The sequence below is a fragment of the Cygnus olor genome, chromosome 1, assembly GCF_009769625.2.
Source record: "Cygnus olor isolate bCygOlo1 chromosome 1, bCygOlo1.pri.v2, whole genome shotgun sequence".
Lineage (NCBI taxonomy): Eukaryota > Metazoa > Chordata > Aves > Anseriformes > Anatidae > Cygnus > Cygnus olor.
In genome coordinates this window covers 184,338,733-184,358,296 of record NC_049169.1, presented here as the reverse complement: position 1 = coordinate 184,358,296, position 19,564 = coordinate 184,338,733, and the positions used below count along the sequence as shown (strand labels likewise).

At 35.0% G+C, this 19,564-nt stretch overlaps 1 protein-coding gene across 11 annotated transcripts in view; it reads left to right on the top strand.

Moving 5' to 3' along the window:
* Positions 1 to 19,564, top strand: part of NBEA (neurobeachin) — a 514,211-nt gene that overhangs the window by 489,063 nt on the left and 5,584 nt on the right. For all 11 annotated transcript variants that reach the window (XM_040543716.1, XM_040543666.1, XM_040543691.1 and 8 more), the window contains 4 exons: positions 2,083 to 2,154; positions 4,356 to 4,511; positions 5,370 to 5,540; positions 16,470 to 16,571. In XM_040543716.1, the coding sequence (XP_040399650.1) occupies positions 2,083 to 2,154; positions 4,356 to 4,511; positions 5,370 to 5,540; positions 16,470 to 16,571 (501 nt within the window). The remainder of the gene's footprint in view (positions 1 to 2,082; positions 2,155 to 4,355; positions 4,512 to 5,369; positions 5,541 to 16,469; positions 16,572 to 19,564) is intronic.

The window sequence follows — 19,564 nt, the reverse complement described above, 5'->3', positions numbered from 1 at the left end:
TGTTTTACCCATTTCTTTAAAAATAAAAGGAAAAACTAAGAAAAAAAAATTAACATAGTTGTCCTCAACATAAGAACCCAAAGTCAAAACCATTTCAGAAGTACAGAAGCTGCCCACTGGCATTTTAATACTCTTTTGACTAACATTATTTATCTAATCTTTAATTAGTTACCCTTTTTTTTTTTCAGGGATGCTGCCAAAGTATGCTGTATGCATCATCACTAACATCTCCTCTAATTGAGGAGGCTCATTTAAGACTTTCCAATCCACTTTCTCATCCAGACTATTGCATGAGGGATCGCCCAAATTCCTATCCATACTTTATTGTGAGGGAGTCAAGGTCACCGAGACTGTAGTGCTCTGAATTTCAAGAGTTTCCTTAGCAACTGTTATTTAGGGAAGCCATCTACTTTAGTAGAAGTTGTGTTGGCCTTTACAATGCATGTGACTTGGGTTTTAGTTTTTCAGATGTAATTTGGAAAACATAAGTCACATTGAAAAAATGCAGAATTCACGTCATGAACTAAATTTCACACCATTTGAAAAGCTCTGGTATAAATTTAAAAGAGAGGAATACTTTCTGAATATATTGTAATAAGAAGAGACAGGAAAGCAAAGCTGTTTGGAAAATCAAAATTCGTTCTGGTGATGTTCTTAACTTTTACATCTCACTTGGCAAAGTCTTTTATTTTGCAAGAGACTGTTCCAGGATAGGGTATCAGTTTTCTAGTATTACCATAATATTATTTTAATAAGTCACAACTCTAGCATAAAGGACAAGTTCACCTACAGAAATCTATACACAAGCCACTGTTACTGTTGTAGGATGTATTACGTAGAGCTTTAAGAGTTTGTACACAGACAAAAGCATCTACAGGCCCATCCCACAGTAGAATTGAATGAGTCTAAGCAAATACCAGTGAAGGTCTGTTCCAGGCTGGTTAGGTTTTGAAAGAAGAGAGAAATGAGGGAAGGAGAAAGGGAAGTTTGAGGAGGGGTGTTTTAGTAGAAAATAAAAATTATTACTGAATACAGGGGTTGTTGGTGGAGAGTTCCTGATGTGTAATATAACACAGAAACTTTTGCAACTAGTAAAAGTTGTGCTTATGGGCATTTTTGTTCACCCAAAGTCAGGAGACCATATATTTTTCAAACCTATATTAGGGTTTATCCACTCAAGTACCCTCACACTGCAATTCTTTCTAACTTGGAATCCAGAGAGACATCATATAAAATACAGCACTTCACCTCATCTTCAAACTCATCAGAGATCATTATCTTTGATCTACTGAAAGCAGTAGAGCTAGAAATATGAACTAAACAGCACTAGGACCAAGAACATTACAATTTCAATCATCAGTTTGTACTTGGGATTTGTTCTCTAGAACACTGCATCTCTCCTTATGGAGGATATTCTTGTGCAACATGGCAGTTCTTGACAAAAATTTTTGACCATTGTGACTCATACAATGGGGAAAGTCTTCAGAAGAGCAAGATCAACGCTCTCTTTTCTTGAGAGCACATAACACTAAATATGTAGCCCCTGGTTCATTTATGAAAAGCTTAAGGACTGCTCAGGATAGAACTAGTAAGAATAATTACAGCAAATTTACTGTAGCCCACAATTTCCCAGCAAAAAACACTAGATAAATCTCTGAAAAGGTCCAAGTTTCTGTCACATAGATTTCACTATGTAAGAAACTCATAACACAATTTAAACCAGATATTTTTCTTTTCTATGCTATTATTAGATCTTACCCAGTGTTACAATGTAACAAAATGATCTTGGACTATTTTAAATTAGTTATTTCATGAATATTAGTGTCTCCAGAAATCATAATGAAATTAGCATTCATAAACCTAAAATTTCTATTATATAACCAAAGAGTAAACAAATCCATATTTGTGTAGCATAGAGGAAGGGAACTTAAAAGATTCATAGAACAAGAAATAGTAAGAAGCTACATATTTATTTGGATATATAATCCCACAATGCAGTTTTAAACCTAGAAAAATCATACAAAAAATCAGGCAACAAGATTGCCTGATTGCCTATGTGCTTTATCTTTCTTTCATGTTTAGGCCTTCGGGGAGCCCCAGGATACTCTTTGGATCAAGCCCACCATCTTCCAATTGAAATGGATCCATTGATCGGTATGTCAAGATGAAAATGTAGCAATATATTTGAAAATGGTATTTTCAAGAATTATTGATTAAGCTATATTTGTATATTATGCTTCATTTAACATGGAAGATAGGAAAATATTTATTCTTGTCAGTCCCAGAAAACTAAAAGCATTAACTATTGATGCTGAATGAATTACATGAGTGCTATTTATTATTAACATCACCAGCAACTGGTATTTAAGAAACAACCAATTAAGTCAAATACATTGTCAGCCCATATTTATGATTCTGTTCTATTATCAGGTCACATTAATAAAATAAAATATGAGGGTCTGGTAGAGTTCACAGATTGTCATTTCTTACAACAACTACGTATATCAGTGCAGATGTAGACTTATTTATTTCCATTCATTATTGGGATTATTTTTTTTAATAGGGATTACTAAACTAATAAAGAAAAGATCAGATTTTAAATTGTTGTATGATTGTATCTGTTAAATCTAAAAATATCAGAGAAAATTAAATATATTTAGAAATAAGAAACAGCCAAAATTATTAGAGTGTTATTAAGAGAGATTACTGGCCTTATAATTGGCAATATTTCTCTTTAATTGCAACTATTTGCTTTGTCTTTTTTTTTTTCTTTTTCTTGATAGGTATATCTTTTGAGACAGAAATTGTGGATTGAGAAGGTTCTTAGAGCCAATTTTGAAGCATCAGTGAGAAAAAAAAATGTATTTTTAAACATCTCCAGATGAAAAGTTCCTTTTTCCACCTGTTAATATCTGGGGTTGAAAGATTTATATACATACAAGTAGCTCAGGAGATTTAACTTTCTCCTTCTGTATGCTTCATTTGCTCATATATAATGACAATGGTTTTCTCTTCAGATTTTCCTCTCAAAAGCTAGGGAACAACTATTGCACCTACCTGTTCTGGAAATCTGAGTAATTTGTTATCTTTCAGTGGATGGCCACAGAGGGTCTGGTAATTTACATTTGTGCTCTTGGAATGTACATAAATATGGCAGTAACTTCTATGAGCAAATTTAAAATAGTTGGGGGGGTTGGGGGGTTGTTTGGTTGGTTGTTGAGTCTGTTATTTCATGCAATTGAGAGCAATTTATGTATAATAACAAAAAAACAGGGACAAAAGAAATTTCAGAGTATTATATGCATAAAGTCATGTTCCTATGGTAGGAGGAAACATGTCTGTCAGAGTGAGTTTTATCTCAGCTAACTTCAATTATCTGAAGTTGGTTGTCAAGATTCCCCTCCATAGCTACTGTAGGAAGAGAAACTTTCCTCTGGAGTTGTCTGGCACTGGGACAGCTATTACAGCATGAAATGACTTGCCATGTGGAATGATATCTCTCTCTACAATGAGTATAGAAGGAGTGTAGGTAATTAACTTAGATTATATACTGAAGTCTTATAAAGCTAAGATTCAATGAGAAGGAACATACCTTTACTGTATTTCCAAATCCTGCCTGTAGTGTCATGAAAAGCAAAGAGTACTTCAGTTGATTACTCCCAGTCACTCCTAACAGATCTGCTTGACATACAGGGTGGTTGGATTCTGTAGGAACCATTCATTTTCCCTTTGTCTGTGTTAATTTCCAAGTGGCATTACCTATTTTAACACTACTGTCCATGGCCTGGCTCCCTGTTTGATGAGTAGATGAGAAGACTGATAAAAACGCACATTAGATTTAAACAGCTTCATTGGCTGAATCCTTATCTTTGTCTTTGATCCGGTTAAGTGACTGCAGGTATAGGGGATGTAAGTGTCACACAACACAAGCTGGGGTATTTTCTGTAGACAAGGTACCAACTGACAAGAATTGAGTCTGCTGTATTGTTTACATTGACTTGGTAATTTAAATGGACTTCCATCACTTTCCTGTAGTTCAATTTGTTTTTGAGGAGTTCTTCATCAGAGCACTTAAAATATTGCCACATATTATACAGTGAATCAGGCAGTTTGTAAGAAATTGTCATCACCTGTAAAATCCTTTGTCTTATTCAAAGGGAAACCGAGAATCTCACAATGATTTTGTATTTCTGACATCCATATAGACAGCTCTAAATGTTCATATTCAAAATGCTTACTCAACAACAAATTCACAGTTCATTGAAAGTTAAATGTATTCATTTTCTCCTGTAAGTGGATGACAGGAAGGTGTTGGAATGGCTTGCTTGTAAAATGTGTTTTGCATTTCGTTACAGCCAATAACTCTGGTGTGAACAAACGGCAGATCACAGACCTGGTGGATCAGAGCATCCAGATCAATGCACATTGCTTCGTGGTCACAGCAGATAATCGCTACATTCTTATCTGTGGTTTCTGGGACAAGAGTTTTCGAGTTTATTCTACAGAAACAGGTGACCCTAAATACAACCACCTGTTTCTAAGTCACAAAGTGGAGGATTGTCATAATACTACCATATCTAATGCCTGTGCTTACCCCTCAATAAATGATGAAGAGCAGTTTGTTAATCCTTCATTATTATCTGAGCATAATAGCTTTAGGATGCTATTTTTCCTCTTTTTTTTTCCCTTTTCTTTTTTGTTTTTTAAGATGAAAGATTTAATAGGGAACAGAAAGGCATGCAATTTTCTTAGTGGAAACTTTTCAAACCCCAGTTATATTCAAATGCACTGATTATATCAAAAGGGTCAACCAAAACTTTAGTTACAATATTTTAATGGCTGTATTGGTTTTACCTCTATTTATTTTATTCCCTAAGAAAGGAAGTTGCATAGCCTCCACTGGGAGCTGTTCCTTTGTCCAATGGCTTAGCCTAATATTCAATATATTGCTAAAAACTGGTTTCAATATTGGAAAGAAAGAGATAATGATGGAAAAGTTCATATACTGTCTTATTCATTCATGAAGCTCACAATAATATGCTAACACCATTGCTTAAATACTGATGGAGCAGTAACTCTACTTAATATTCAGTGACTGCAGCACTGACTTGATTTTCAGAGATAATGCTTAGACAGTGGATTGACACAGGGCACAGACCTCGAAAGGAATAGAAAAGGAGAAAAAAAATAAGTTTTCTTGTCTTAAAAATAAGTCTTTGTGATTTTTTAATCTTGTTGTAACATGTAGTGAACTCTAAGAGATATGAGGCAAAAATTAAATTTGAACAGAATTTTTTTTAATAAATGGGTTATGCAAAAATGCAAATGTTCAGAAAACCTGAATTTTTATCACTTTGCATTCTCACCAGGAAAATTAACTCAGATTGTCTTCGGCCACTGGGATGTCGTTACTTGCCTTGCCAGATCAGAGTCCTATATTGGTGGTGATTGCTACATCGTGTCTGGGTCTCGTGATGCTACCTTGCTGCTTTGGTACTGGAGTGGCCGACATCATATTATAGGTGACAATCCAAATAGCAGTAAGTACATCCTGCAAAAAACTCCTTCTTGAGAGCTCCTCTGCCATGCCTATTCATTTTTGGAATTCCTTCTATTAAGTTCAAAAGATACTACCAAACAAATCAACTATTTGACTTACAGGTTGAAAGTTGGAATAAGAAGAGCGCCACATGCTAAGCAATTCATAGAGTACTAGCCAAAACGAATGTTTAAACAGTTTGTGCGTGGTGACAAATAATAATATAAGAGTAATTGTTAAATTCACAATTGCTTATCACTTATAGCATCATGTCATCATGAACTAGAACAAGATAGTTACGGCCTTTAAGTGACAGAATGTATATCACTATATTTTGATTTTTCTTTACCCAGAAATACTTTTTTGGCATTTTAATGTATTCCGTTTGTACTACAGCATGCTATATCAGCTGCTTGCCTTTTCAAAAAAGGAATGTCTCACATGCCTTGGAATTAAATGTCTCTTTGAGAAAGGTCTTTCTATAGTAAGCAAACCTTTGAAGAAGCAATGTGACTGAATAAAAATAGAAAAAAAATGAAATGTTGGAAAGAGCTTGCATTTCATTTGCAGGGGACTGATAGTGCTTTGCAGAGTGAATGGAACACAATAATAATGATATTAAGTCATACAGGATACTTAGAGATGCATATTTAGAAGGCTACTTATAGAAGTGCACTACTAATTTACACGGACCCTTCATCCAAGCCAGAAATGTAGCCACAGTTAAAGACAAGAGCACCTTTTGTCCTGTCTTGTACACCAAATTCATCCACATTTTTCATTTAAATCAGTTTCTGAATTCTAAAGATTATTTTCAGCACAATTATATTGCCTCTTTAGATAAGCATAGAAGAATCCATCACCATCATTTTTGATCTCCGGTTCAAGTACTGACTGCAGGCAGTTGTAGACCTGTCAGTTACAGACATCTAAGGGAAAGTATTTCTTCACCTGAATATTTCATGGAAAGTTTTTATTTATGTGTCACAAAATAATTATTTTTTTAATTTGGCAGCAGCATTTTTATTTTTTATCTTTTCATTTTCTTCCATTTATCTGTAACCAGAACAAAAGAGAGACAAATAAAAGCCTTGCTTTCTCACTTGACTTTCTCTTGCTTTTATAACAGCAAGAAAATGGAGGCAAAAAATATATAAATTTTTGTTGCCATAAAAATTTCTTTAACATATGTACGTTCCATGGCTTATTTAGCATTTAATTCTCAGACAGAGAGAAATTCAGTCTGAAGAGGAATTACATTTCAATGCACTCTGTTTAGCTTGATGCCATTTTGCTTATTTGAATGCCTGTGTGATTCATATCAAGTATTAGTAATTTCTGTAGTAAGAGTCAGAAAAAAAAAAAAAAGAGAGCTTTCTCCTTTCACTGAAGAAAATATCTGAATATCTGAATATCCTTTTCACTGAAGAAAAGACTTCTCCTTTACGTCCTTTTATTACGTGGGGCTGAGACAGCCTTGCCATTAGCATCTCCCTACTATCTGATACAAATCTCTCCACTTTTTTTGCATATTATTTTATTTCAGATACCTTTTTGTCATGGTGAACATATCGGAATATGAGAAGGTGGTACATTCTGGAATCTCGAGTTTAATATCATAACAGTGTAGCTTTGGAAGTGATTTAGAGAACTTGTAATTTTATGAAAAGAAAGAATAATCAGTCAGCTGACAGAAGTTAGTGAAAACAAAACCAATTGTATGTTTTGCTCTCTATCACTATGTCTATATGGGTAAGACACTTTTTTCTGAAGAAAAGGATTTATACCCAGATTAATGGGAGACTATGCTTCAGGTAGTCATGTCCAGGGAAATGTAATCTCACAGGTGCAGGTATCAGCACTCATGAAGATTTAACAGCCAAGTATGTTGTGATAACTTCCAAATATATCAGTTAGATTACTTACTACTCGTGTTGAGAACATGTTGAAGACTCATGCTGAAGAATAAGGTTTTCAACACTGTTATTGCTATCTATACTCATTGGATTAAAATTAACATGGATATGTACTAGTACTGTAGTATAACCAGAACTCCATGTGTTGTAAACATATCCTTATCAATAGACATTTTGACTTTCCATGAGCATACACTAGTAAGATCACAGTAGTGATTATATGCATGAAGGGCCTTCTGCCTTTTAAAACTTCTACAGTTGCTAAATCTTTCTGCTGAAGTAATGACTACCAAGCTCTGTTCCATACCATGAACAGAAATGATAGCTTGTTGTATGACTGATTCCCCATATAAAGCCTCATCTAGTGAAAGATGTTCTTACCCATGGCAGGGGGTGAGGCCTAGATGACCTTTAAAAGTCCCTTCCAACCCAAACCATTCTATTATTCTATTGATATTAATTTTCAGGAGTGAAGCATTCTCAACAATCCTTTCAAAGATAGGTTTAAAGTTTTTCATAGGTTAAGCCACTGAAGTAGTTTTATAAAGAAACATTTCCTAATCTATTCTTCTTCAGTATTTACTGGTAGAAGATTAGGACTTATCGTGTAGGAAAAATGAAAGTGAGATGTTCACTGCAGGTCAAATCCAATTAGTTAACATCTTTAGAATGAATTTCCAGAAAGATGTAGATGATATTTTCAGGGGAAAAAAAAAAAAAAAAAGGAAGGATTAGTTTCTTAAAAGCTGTCATCTGGAGACACAGATAAGGTATTTTATATCACAGACTGTAAGAAGGTGGAGAATTCAAAGAAAAATGTCAGGTATAGTAATTATCTGGGTTAGGTGCTTGACTCTATAATGATCTTTTAAGCTGAAAGACAGTTAATTATCGATTTCAGCTTCAATGCATCCAATTACTAAAAGGAACTTTAGTTGTTTCAGAAAATGTTGGGGGAGTTGGGTGGGTGAAGCAATCCCCCAGTCCTAAATGGTTTATATAGTTTAACATTCGTATGGAAAATATATGTACTATTTCGGTAGAAAACATAGCTATCACAATCGTTTACTGTGGAACACCCTGGGGCAAAAAATAGTCAGAATAAACTCCTTGACAATTCTACTAAAATTCCATACTCCATAATCCATGAGTTTGATTCATTCTCTACTAAACAACACATATGTCAAGAACCCAACCTGCTGGACTCACATAGAGCTCTCTGGGGAGCAACCTGTGCTGGCTTGTGCTCAGAGGGTGACCCAAGCTGTGCCTGTGGGGAATACAGGACAAGCTCTGATTTAAAGAGGAGAATAGAGAAAAACTATTGCTTGGATGAGACTCTTGCAAGTGGCTGCTCCGGCTCAGTTGTTGGAAACTTGCCTATGAGAGCATGGTGGGCTTCCTTATAATTTTAATAGATTTCTTTTCTAAACGATGCTTTATTAAGTTATCACTTTTGTTCTCCTACACTATATATCAGAAAGGAGATTCAGGTTCAGTTTACACTTGTCACAGTTATTTTACAGACTGTGAGAAGGGTGAAAGTTTGCCAGATTTTAAATACAATGTTTTCCATGGACTAGCTTTCAAAAATAGCCTGCATAATAACCTTATGGTTAGAATGTTTGTCCAGGAAGTGAGAGACTAAGTTCTTAGCCTCCAGAGACAGGGGGAATTCAAACCCACATTCCCATATTCACAAGCATATGCTGACTATCAGACTATAAATTAATGTGGGAGTGGGCCCCTGTGAACCTTCAGCTTTGATAGAAAGCAATTTTTTTTTCTCTACTTCTGTTTATGGGTGTTCTATGACATAACGTTTGGATGAAAATAGAGATAAATCAAGAAATCATGAACCAAAACTGCATACCTTCAATAACAGTATGTAGGGTGAATCTTCCTAGTTGTCCTTTCTCCGGTCAAACCAAAATTGGCTTCATGGCTATATAATAGCTAAGCACCAAAAGCAGTGATAGAAAATGTCATTTTCTAGCATAGACTAGAGACTGGTGCCTGGAGATGCTCCCGGAAAGATATGGCATGAATTCCCTTAGAATGAGGGGGAGCTGGATGCAGTTTTTTATGTTTTTACATATGTTTAAGCCTCCTCTTATTTCTTTAGTGTTACTTAGGTAAGTACCACCATTGGGACAATCACTGAATTGAATGAAGCTTAGTCATCCTGCCAGGGTCAGATAACTACTCTCTAAGCCAAAACTGGCCATCTGAAATAGGTAATCTGAATCTGCACCTTATTAAGTTGATGATGATATAAATCTACTGCAGTTGAGAGAAGAGTGAAAGGAATCTGTTTTCTCTTAGGAAGACACGGCACATACAAAGGACATCGTTTACTTATTTTAATTCTTTTAAATGATCTGGCAAATGTAAATCTTTGCAGTTCTGAGAGGTTGAATAGAAAAATTATTGGTATGTAGTTCGACTATTTGCGTTTTGATATTTTTTTTCTCTTGTGATATGTAGGGATTTGTTTTCGCTGAATGCTAATTTGTATACAAATTTCTTCTCACATAGCAACTGTATTAGTCATCATAAAAAGGAGCAAAGAGAATACATGATACGCCCTGGAGTTCAACATGTATCATTATAGTTGTTTTATTTTTATACTTTATGATTGTTTTATTGAATGTCTCTTTGAAACAAGTGACATTGAAAATGAGAATTATCTCAGAGTCTTTGAACAGATACCAAAGTAGATGACAGAATTGCAGAAAAGTGAGGGACAGATGCTTTCATCTGAAACAGACACAAATTCAGAAACTAATTTGGAAGTGATAAAAATTAATTTGCACACTTTAATTGGAATCAGACTTCTGCATGAAAGAAAAGAAGGAGGGTAGGCAGCTTGTGCTAAAAGTTGATTGAATTTTTTGTCAGGTAAGTATGTTGGACTTGGCCGCTTATCCTCTTGAGCCTCTCTGTGCAATATATTACGTTCACCCTCTGACTGGTGTTCTTTAAAAGGATCAATGCTATTCCTGTTGTGTCTCTAGAGCCTGAAATTTCATTGATCTTAGGACTTGACATTTCTCATTACCTATTGTAGCTTCTGAGAGTATGGTCACAAGAGGTGTGAGAGTTAACCCTCCTTTTTCTATCTGGAGCTGTGCTGACCATAGTAAAATACTCTCTCTCAACGCAAAGCTTGGTTTGCACAGAATTATAACATAATCCCAGGAAATGTATTTGTGTATATCTGAAAGGGAGGGTAAGTGTTCCAATTAAGGATCTTTGTCAAGTTAACTTGCACTTTTTTTTTAAAATCTATCACAAAGAATACTGTTTTTTGTTCATTTTAGACGTAACACGGTTATAACAATTTAACATTGTGAACGCTGATGATTTTGTGAGCTTGTATCTTGAAAGAGTATTTATTTCAAACTCTGAATATTCAATGTATTATTTTATATCCCTCCACATATATACCCTGTAACATGGACTAGTTTAACCTTGACAGGGCAGCAGTTTAAAAATAGCCATCAGTGTCTTTTGTACCAAGTGGGCTGGATGGCTGTCTAAAGGTCCTGCTCAAGCATATTAGCACATATGCAATCTGCTTTGCATATTTAAAGAGTTATTGCAACACTTGTCTGTGCAATTTACGTGCTAATTTTTAAAATACAGTATTTTGGCACAATTTTGCCAGAGTAGAAGCTCTTTGAAAAATAGTGCATAATTTGTACTGGCACTGTCTCTACTCTGCTAGCCAAAGACATCTCTCCTAAGACTGCTACGCAAAGGCAAATAAGCCAATAATACACCTGAACTAATGCAGTTTATTTATTTAGCATTTTATCAACAGGTGTCTGTGCCTATGTTTTGCAACATACCCCATGGGAGCAGTATAGCACAGGGCAGTTTAGTGACTTGCCAAAGATCTTGAACCAATTTAGTGGAAGAAATTGGGAATTTGCAAAACCTTACTCTTCTCTCATCCACTGTACCTTTCCATTTGGGGTCAGGATAGCTGCAAGATACCTAAAAGTCCACTCGCTTTGATCAATTGTTTGTAGATATGTAAAATGCTACTGACATTCCTCAGCAAATAAACCAATGCTGCCAGAGGTAAGAATATTTTGAATATATGAATATTTTTCTCTAAGCAAACTTTCTTTAAAAAACATCACTCCCTCACGTTGTGGACATTTTTGTTGACTATTTCATATTTTGAAGTCTTATTTATTGGATGTAGCCTTATCTTTTCACCAAATCCCGTGCATGTTTTTTTTCTGACAGTAAAAATTCAAGTATTACACTATTACACACTTCCATGAAAGTCATAGTATTTTCTAATATTTTGTTTTCTGAAGAGTATCCCCTCAAAAGTGTTAACAGAAAAAAAAAAAAACTTTGTATCATAAGGATTTTATTTTCAACAAATAATTCAGTTATAACCTTATACTTTCTTCTGTGAAAGTCAGAGATCAAATGGAAGCTGGAATTTACCTTGTGGTCTCATATTTCTTTAAGTAGAAGCCCCTCATATGTGCTCCCATTGCAAACAGTACATAATTCCTGGAGATGTACAATGTGAAAAAAAATGACGACACTGTCCATTCTTTTTCTTTTTTTTTCTTTTTTCTTTTTCTTTTTCTTTTTCTTTTTCTTTTTCTTTTTCTTTCTTTTTCTTTTTCTTTTTCTTTTTCTTTTTCTTTTTCTTTTTCTTTTTCTTTTTTTTCTTTTTCTTTTCCTTTTTTTCTTTTTCTTTTTCTTTTTCTTTTTTTTTCTTTTTCTTTTCCTTTTTTTCTTTTTCTTTTTTTCTTTTTCTTTTTCTTTTTCTTTTTCTTTTTCTTTTTCTTTTTCTTTTTCTTTTTCTTTTTCTTTTTCTTTTTCTTTTTTCTTACCTTGTGAAAGCGCTGTTACATTGTAATACCTTACAATGGTATTAAAAATGTTTTTTAGAGAGAAGGAAAGATTTAAAAGTATTTTGTTTTGGACTTTGTAGAAGAATTTGCTTGTTTAGAAATACATCACAGATACGTTTTTTTCCTTCTGCCATCTAGTAATTTGGTTCAGAGCTGCTCCTTTGGGGAAATTACAGGGGATTTACAGTGATGGTATTTCAGTTCATAGGTAGGATGTTTTCACCTGCAATTCCCTCAGAGCTACATCCTCTGACCTCTGGCTGCATCTATCAGATATGATGTGACAGTGACAGAATATTTTGCTAGATTTTGAATGATTCCTGGAGTTCGCATCTTCTGTCCTTAGCAATAAAATGTAATGTGATTGAGGTCCTCTCCCCCATGCCACAGCTTTTCCTATAGAGAGCATCATTGAATATTTTTTTCTTTGCGCTCCAAAGGGAAAAACCCTAGTTTCAATTAGTGCCTGACTATTACTTCTAATAATGATTTTCTGCTATTATTAATTTGCATTTACTGAAAACCACGACTTTAGATAAGGGCAGTTTTTTCTTGTAAGTATTTCCATTTGTAAGGTAAAACGTCAATTAACGTGCTAATTTTTCAGATTCTGCCATTCTACAGTTCCATGATTTTATAGTATTTTCCTAGGAAACAGTGAGGAAAATGTTCTTCTGAAAATAGTATTTCCTTTTCTGCTTAAAAGTCTCTAACAATCAATTAATTTCATTCACTGTTACTGGCAGACTGATGGCACTACTGTGTGCATTTCTGTAAACAGAATTTAGGCCAAGGAAAACTTGAGCATAATTCCTTTTCTTTCCTGGAAGACATATAGAAGCAAAAAGAAAAGAATGGGAAAATTCTAAAGATGGCTGTATATATATATATATGTGTGTATATATATATATATATATATATATGTATACTTTTTTATTAGGCCATTGGAGAAAAGAATAACTTAGAAGGAGACAGAGGGTTGTGAACAGCAGCACTGATTCGGAAATTGTAAGAATCTAAGCCTCAAAATATAGCTATCTTTGATCAGATATACCTAATGTCTTTCTCTGTTTCTTCCAAAATCCGTCCTTCAATACCAGTAAAACTTAGATCAATTTACATTTTCAATTTCCAGATCAGAAAGATTTTTTTCTTATGAGGTAAATTAAAGATTGGGAAACTAGGATTTAGTGAGGTAGCTGTTTTCATTAGAGACAGGAAAATTGTTGAAGTGCCTGTACAAAGCAATGATAAGACCAAGTAGATTGACCTATCCTGTATTATTAGGTACAAAAATGAAGTCTGTAAATCCATGTTTGGTCAGAAAGTGATAGTAAAACACATAGAACTATTAATTAAAATTTTGATAACAGAAGTGTTTAGGTTTAGTCAAGAAATACTGTAAATTCATTGTAAAATTTCAAGAACTATTATATACAGTTCTGGCTACCCACATGTTAAGAAAAAACTCAGAGTGCTACAGGAACATAAGTGGGTTACCATAATGACTAAAAAGAGGCAAGCCTGTCACTTCAAAGAAGTTTATAAGAGTTTGGTTTGTTTAATAAAGTCAAAAGGAAGGGCTAGGATGGCTAGTTTCTTCTATAAGAATGAGTGGAGAAAACATAAGTGAGAGAGAAGACCTGAAGCTAAAGGACAGTGCTGACCTAAGAACAAAGAGATATAAGGTAGGCAAGAATAGATTCACACTGACAGTCAGAATATTTCTGTCCTTCACAGTAGGAAAGTTCTGGAATATCCTTCCAAGTCACATAGCCAGCTAGCTGTTTCATTAATTTATTAACAGGCTTATATAGTGTGAGTGTCTGCAATAAAAAAGACTAAATTCATTGACCCACAAAATTCTACTCAAGACCCATTCCTAAAGTATATCTTTCAGAAACCCTTGCACTATTGTTTAGATACTCCAGTAGCTCCCTTGATAATTTGTTTTAGTGTTTAACTGTTTTTGCAGGTAGGAAACTGCATTTTATAGCAGGGTTGAAATATGTGCAGCCATTCACCCACTGGACCCTGTTGTGCCATTAGCTGTAAGATAAATTTCTGAGCTATTGGACATCTTTTACGCCTTTAACTCCCTGTCTATGGCAGCCAAGTCACTGCTCTGCTGCCTGTGCAGTGAAGAGAGAAAACACTTTAAACTCTGAGCAACCTCCTATCCTACTCTCTATATCAGTTGTGTGACCTTTATTTGAGCTCATTTCTGAAAATGTGGGTACAATTTTCTTTCTAGTCTAAAGTAGTAAGATAATTCCTAATTCGTATTAGCTATTTTAGGGCATTGCATTTAAAGCTAATGTTGAGGCAGTTTTGCATTCTGACTTCATAAGTCCATCTCTGTCTCAGTGCTTTCCAAACCAAAATAATGTCTCAAGTGAGCAGAGCTTGTGTTTGTCCAGCAGTGGCAACCTTCCACCTAACTGCATTCAAAATAAATAAAATAATTAAAATTCATTTGGCCATGTTATTATTTAACAAGACAATTCAGAGAATGATATAATAATAACTTTCTCTCTTCATTATGCAGTTGCCCATGAATCCTTGTATTAGCTGTATATTATTATATCTTACCAGAAAAAATTTTATATTATTCTGTAGATAAAGTAACTGGCTAGTATTTGGCCAAGAATTAATTCCTGCCTCCCAGTACAATACCCCAATATCCAGTATCCTAATACCTAGCTCCTAGTGGATACCATCTTATGGACAAAAAATATTAAGATCTGTCAGTGAACTCGCTGCTGTACCATCCCTCCTGTCCTCAGGCAGTTCTATATAAAACAAGTTTAAATCAAAATCTTATACTACTAAGTCAAATGTCTTAGAAAAAAAAATACATGGAGGCCATTCTAAAATAGCCATCTTTATCAACTATACCTGTCATCCTGTCCAAAGCAGATAAGAAGCTTGCTTGACAAGACTCCCATTCCAGTACAGCATGGAGACTGGCATTAATGAGATTTTGGTGTTCAATTCTTTGTTGACTGAACTCTAGATTACTTGTTTTTTTATTTTGTGGGGGGTTAATGTTATGGTAATTCATCTGTAGTTTCCCAGATCATTTCTGAACTATACTGGCAGAGTGCCAGTCTTTTGGTATTTTCCAATTTTCTGTATTTCCTGTGTACAAAGAAAATATAACCATATGAAATCTCTGTTATCTAGCAGGTCACAAATTTTCTGTTACTACATAACTTTTCTTTGCCTGGCAAAGTGATATCAAATACTGAGCACTTCCTTACTGCATACAGGAATTTCACTGTTAAAATGGCAGCATCTGTTATTATTGGAAACAACAGAAATGTTGCTATTTGTCACATAAATGCTCCATAAATGCCCACCTATTTGAATCCACAATAAAATATTTTTTCTCCTGTATGTATAAAATAAATGTTTTGAGAATAGTCTACCCTACTCTTTAGTAAAATTAAATGTGATAAAATTAGCATACGCACCTATAGTGATATGTATGAAATGATGTATATCCATAACCATCTTTAATTATATTTTTTATCTATAATCATTCAATGTGACTCTGAATCAATAATGTCTATGCAACAGCTGTATCTTTCTAGTACAGTGCTGTTCCTCCTCTCTTCCCCCCTACAGCTTCATGAAAGAAATTACAATCATTAACATAAGAAAATCCTCAACTTATCCTACTCTTTAGGTTCCTAGAAGAAGGCTACAGACATACATGTTCAATATCAGATATTTACATTACAGATGTATTTAACACCACCACAGGTTGTGTTCCTTATGTGAAATTTAAATTTTCAATATTTTTAGATCATAAAACAGCCATGTATTTTTATCATTCACGTACTGCAAACATCATGGACTCCATCATTTCTAAACAAAGGAGTTTGCTTTATGTTAGTGTATAACTTAATGGATTGGGAAGCTGCATATGTGAAACTTTACGATGTCTGAACGTATTTTGTTCAAAAACCTAGGTATGAGATATTTAAACAGACTGTACTTTCCTTTGATGCTTACTGATTTAGTGCAAATCAGAGCACAGTTCTTTTGTTGTTAAAAAAAAAATAAAAAAAAAAATTTGCATTTGTCTGTTGTTTCCTTTTTATTTTATTTTTTTAACAGGTGATTATCCAGCTCCTCGGGCTGTTTTGACTGGTCATGACCATGAAGTTGTCTGTGTGTCAGTCTGTGCAGAGCTGGGACTTGTCATCAGTGGTGCTAAAGGTCAGAAATACTTTTATGATTTAAGACATAATATTTTTAGAGCCTTTCTTAATGGCACTTTTTGGTCTTCCTTCAAGAAAGATATACTTTAATTTTCTGAAGTCTCTTCTACCAAGATGTTCTGTAATTCTGGGGGAATCTGCAGCTGCTTCCTCTGAGCATTTATTACTGTCTGTCTGGACTTCAGATGCTTAGACACAAATTAAGTTGATTGCTCTTTCCAAGCACCACTACTACTATCCACAGATTTGGAAGATTTATATAATAATTTGTAATTAACTATCTTATTTTGAAGAAAATTTGTGATAGAGACCTGGATCTAGGGTAGGGCCAGCTCCAAATTGTCCAACCTGATCTTAATTAAAGGGCAGTTTGTGTGACTGACTTCAGTCTCCTTGGCAAAGGAAGCAGAGACAATTTCCTTGTTTTGGAATCCATAGACCAGCATTTCACACAGCAGATTTTTTAGTGGATAGGTTTCCAAATAATCAGGAGTTTACAGGTTTGTTATTACACTACTTGCATTAAAATTTTTGAGCCATCTGTTCACACGTGGCTCATTATTTATTTATAGAATCCAGAGTATCCAACAGTTACTAATATAAATTTTCAAATTACCTTTATAAAGTTGCAGCAGTCTCCTCTAGAACTCTGATCATCCATGTAAATAAAACACTAGCATAAATGAGTGTTTTCTTAATCTTTCCTTATTCTATTTCTCACTTGTTCTGCCCAACTTCTTCTTTTCCCTTTAATTCCACATCCACTTTTCTTTCCCCACTTCTTTCTCTCATTTAGGTTCTTTTCTTAATTTGGCAAACTTCATGTCTTTTCCTGTCATTCTTTCTTCTTTGGCTCCCTCTTCTCTAGAGTATAGCTCTTACTGTCCTTTGTTATCTCTTCTTCTCTTCTTTCTTATTTCCTTTTTTTTTTTTTTACACTAACCTTATCATTCCTTAATGTTTTTCTTCCTTATATCTCTTCCTACTTCATTTCCACTCCACTCCTATATCCTTATCCAGCCACTTGCTTTCTCAGTTTACAGTGTTATCTATTTTATATTTTATTTATAGAATCATAGAATCACAGAATCATAGAATCATAGAAAAGTTTAGGTTGGAAGGACCTTAAAGACCATATTTTATATTTTATTTATAGAATCATAGAATCACAGAATCATAGAATCATAGAAAAGTTTAGGTTGGAAGGACCTTAAAGACCATCTAGTTCCCACCTCCTACCAGACCAGCTTGCCCAAAGCCCCATCCAACCTGGCCTTGAACACCTCCAGGGATGGGGCATCCACAGCTTCTGTGGGCAACCTGTTCCAGGGCCTCACCACCCTCTGTTTAAAAAATTTCTTCCTAATGTCTAATCCAAACCCACCCTCTTTTAGTTTAAAGCTACTCCCCCTTGTTCTATCACTACACCCCTCGACAAAGAGTCCCTCACCAGCTTTCCTGTAGGCCATCTTTAGGTACTGGAAGGCTGCCCTAAGGTCTCCCCGGTGCCTTCTCTTCTCCAGGCTGAACAACCCCAATTCTCTCAGACTCTCTTCATAGGAGAGAAGCTCCATAAATCCCCCTGAATGTCCTTGCATTCCTTTTTAGAAAGGTTGCTGCTTCTGAGAGTAAGAAGGACATGATATTTGTACTGCCCCCTTTTGCTGACAGCTAAGCTCCTAGGTTATCATCTTTTATACTGACTCAGAACTCCACTTTTATTTTCAAAGCTGAGTAGGAAACTTTTAGTAAAGGCATTTTTAACAGGAAATGCAAATGGGTCATTAACTTTCATAATGGCTTACTACATAGCAGTGGTAGGTCAAGTCAGGACACATGAAAAAAGTACGTGGTGACTATGAGCCCAGTTTTGTTTTGCAGCACTGCTATTTCTTTATCTTCTTAGGCAGCCTTATACAATTTTACTGCCAAAGTACCCTTTTCATCTATCTTGTAAATTTCCTCTTATCAAAATAGCTGGATGTGTACTCAGTTAGCTTCTGCTTCATTAAGTATATGATGCTTTAGTAACATATTTTAAAGGTAAAGGCTGCAAGGGGACCAAAGATTTTTATGTCAAATCCAGAAGGTATTTGTAATGGATCCAGGGAGATGAAGACCTACCCTGTCAGATCCTGTCCCCTGAGTTACTCTTCTCATGTTCCTCCTTTACAAACTCTATCCTGTATATAAATATATAAAGCCTTTTTCCCCTCCCTGTGCCACCTCCATCACACCCACAGCCCTCCAGACAACCTGCACTGAGGCAGGGAGACAGCACAAATAGGACTCCTCTCAGAAAATCCTGTGCCTCAGGTCAATGTTTGCATGTTCTTACCCAATAAAAACATAGAAAGAGAGTGGTCGCTCAATAGATTCTGGTCTTTATCCCAGAATCCTAAATCTGAGGATTTCTTTGTGCCTTTTAGTGCCCATGACCAATCAGCTGAGCCAAGGTAGCGGCAGTTTTGTTAGTGCACTTAAACATGAAGATATTACATTTTTATTTTTGAAAATCTAACATGGTAATTATTTTAAAGGTAGAGGCATCACTGGCATTTCAGTATTTCCAAAGCTAAAATTCAACATGATAAAATAAATCAATTCCATTGCAGTTGTATCCTGAAAACCCAGTCAGACTTGGAGTCTCTCTACATAAAGCTTGTTGCAAACACAAATAAGAATGTGCACTGAAGAGCTCACAGACAAGTGCACTGATGCTGTGATTTGTTCTACCTGGCCAAACCCAGCTGCAATGTGATCTTCAGAGAAGTTAGAATGGCTTAATGTGAGGTGGCTGAGTCTGCCAGTATGAATTTATTTTCAGGGTCATAAGCCAATTGTACAAGGAAGAGATTATTATGCTGTCCAGGAGTATCTTGTGATTCATAAAAGAAAATATTTAGTATTTACCATGACTTATTACATTTACCACAGAAGAGACTATTTTTCTCAGTAGGATTACAGATCTCATTTTCAAAAGAGCATTCC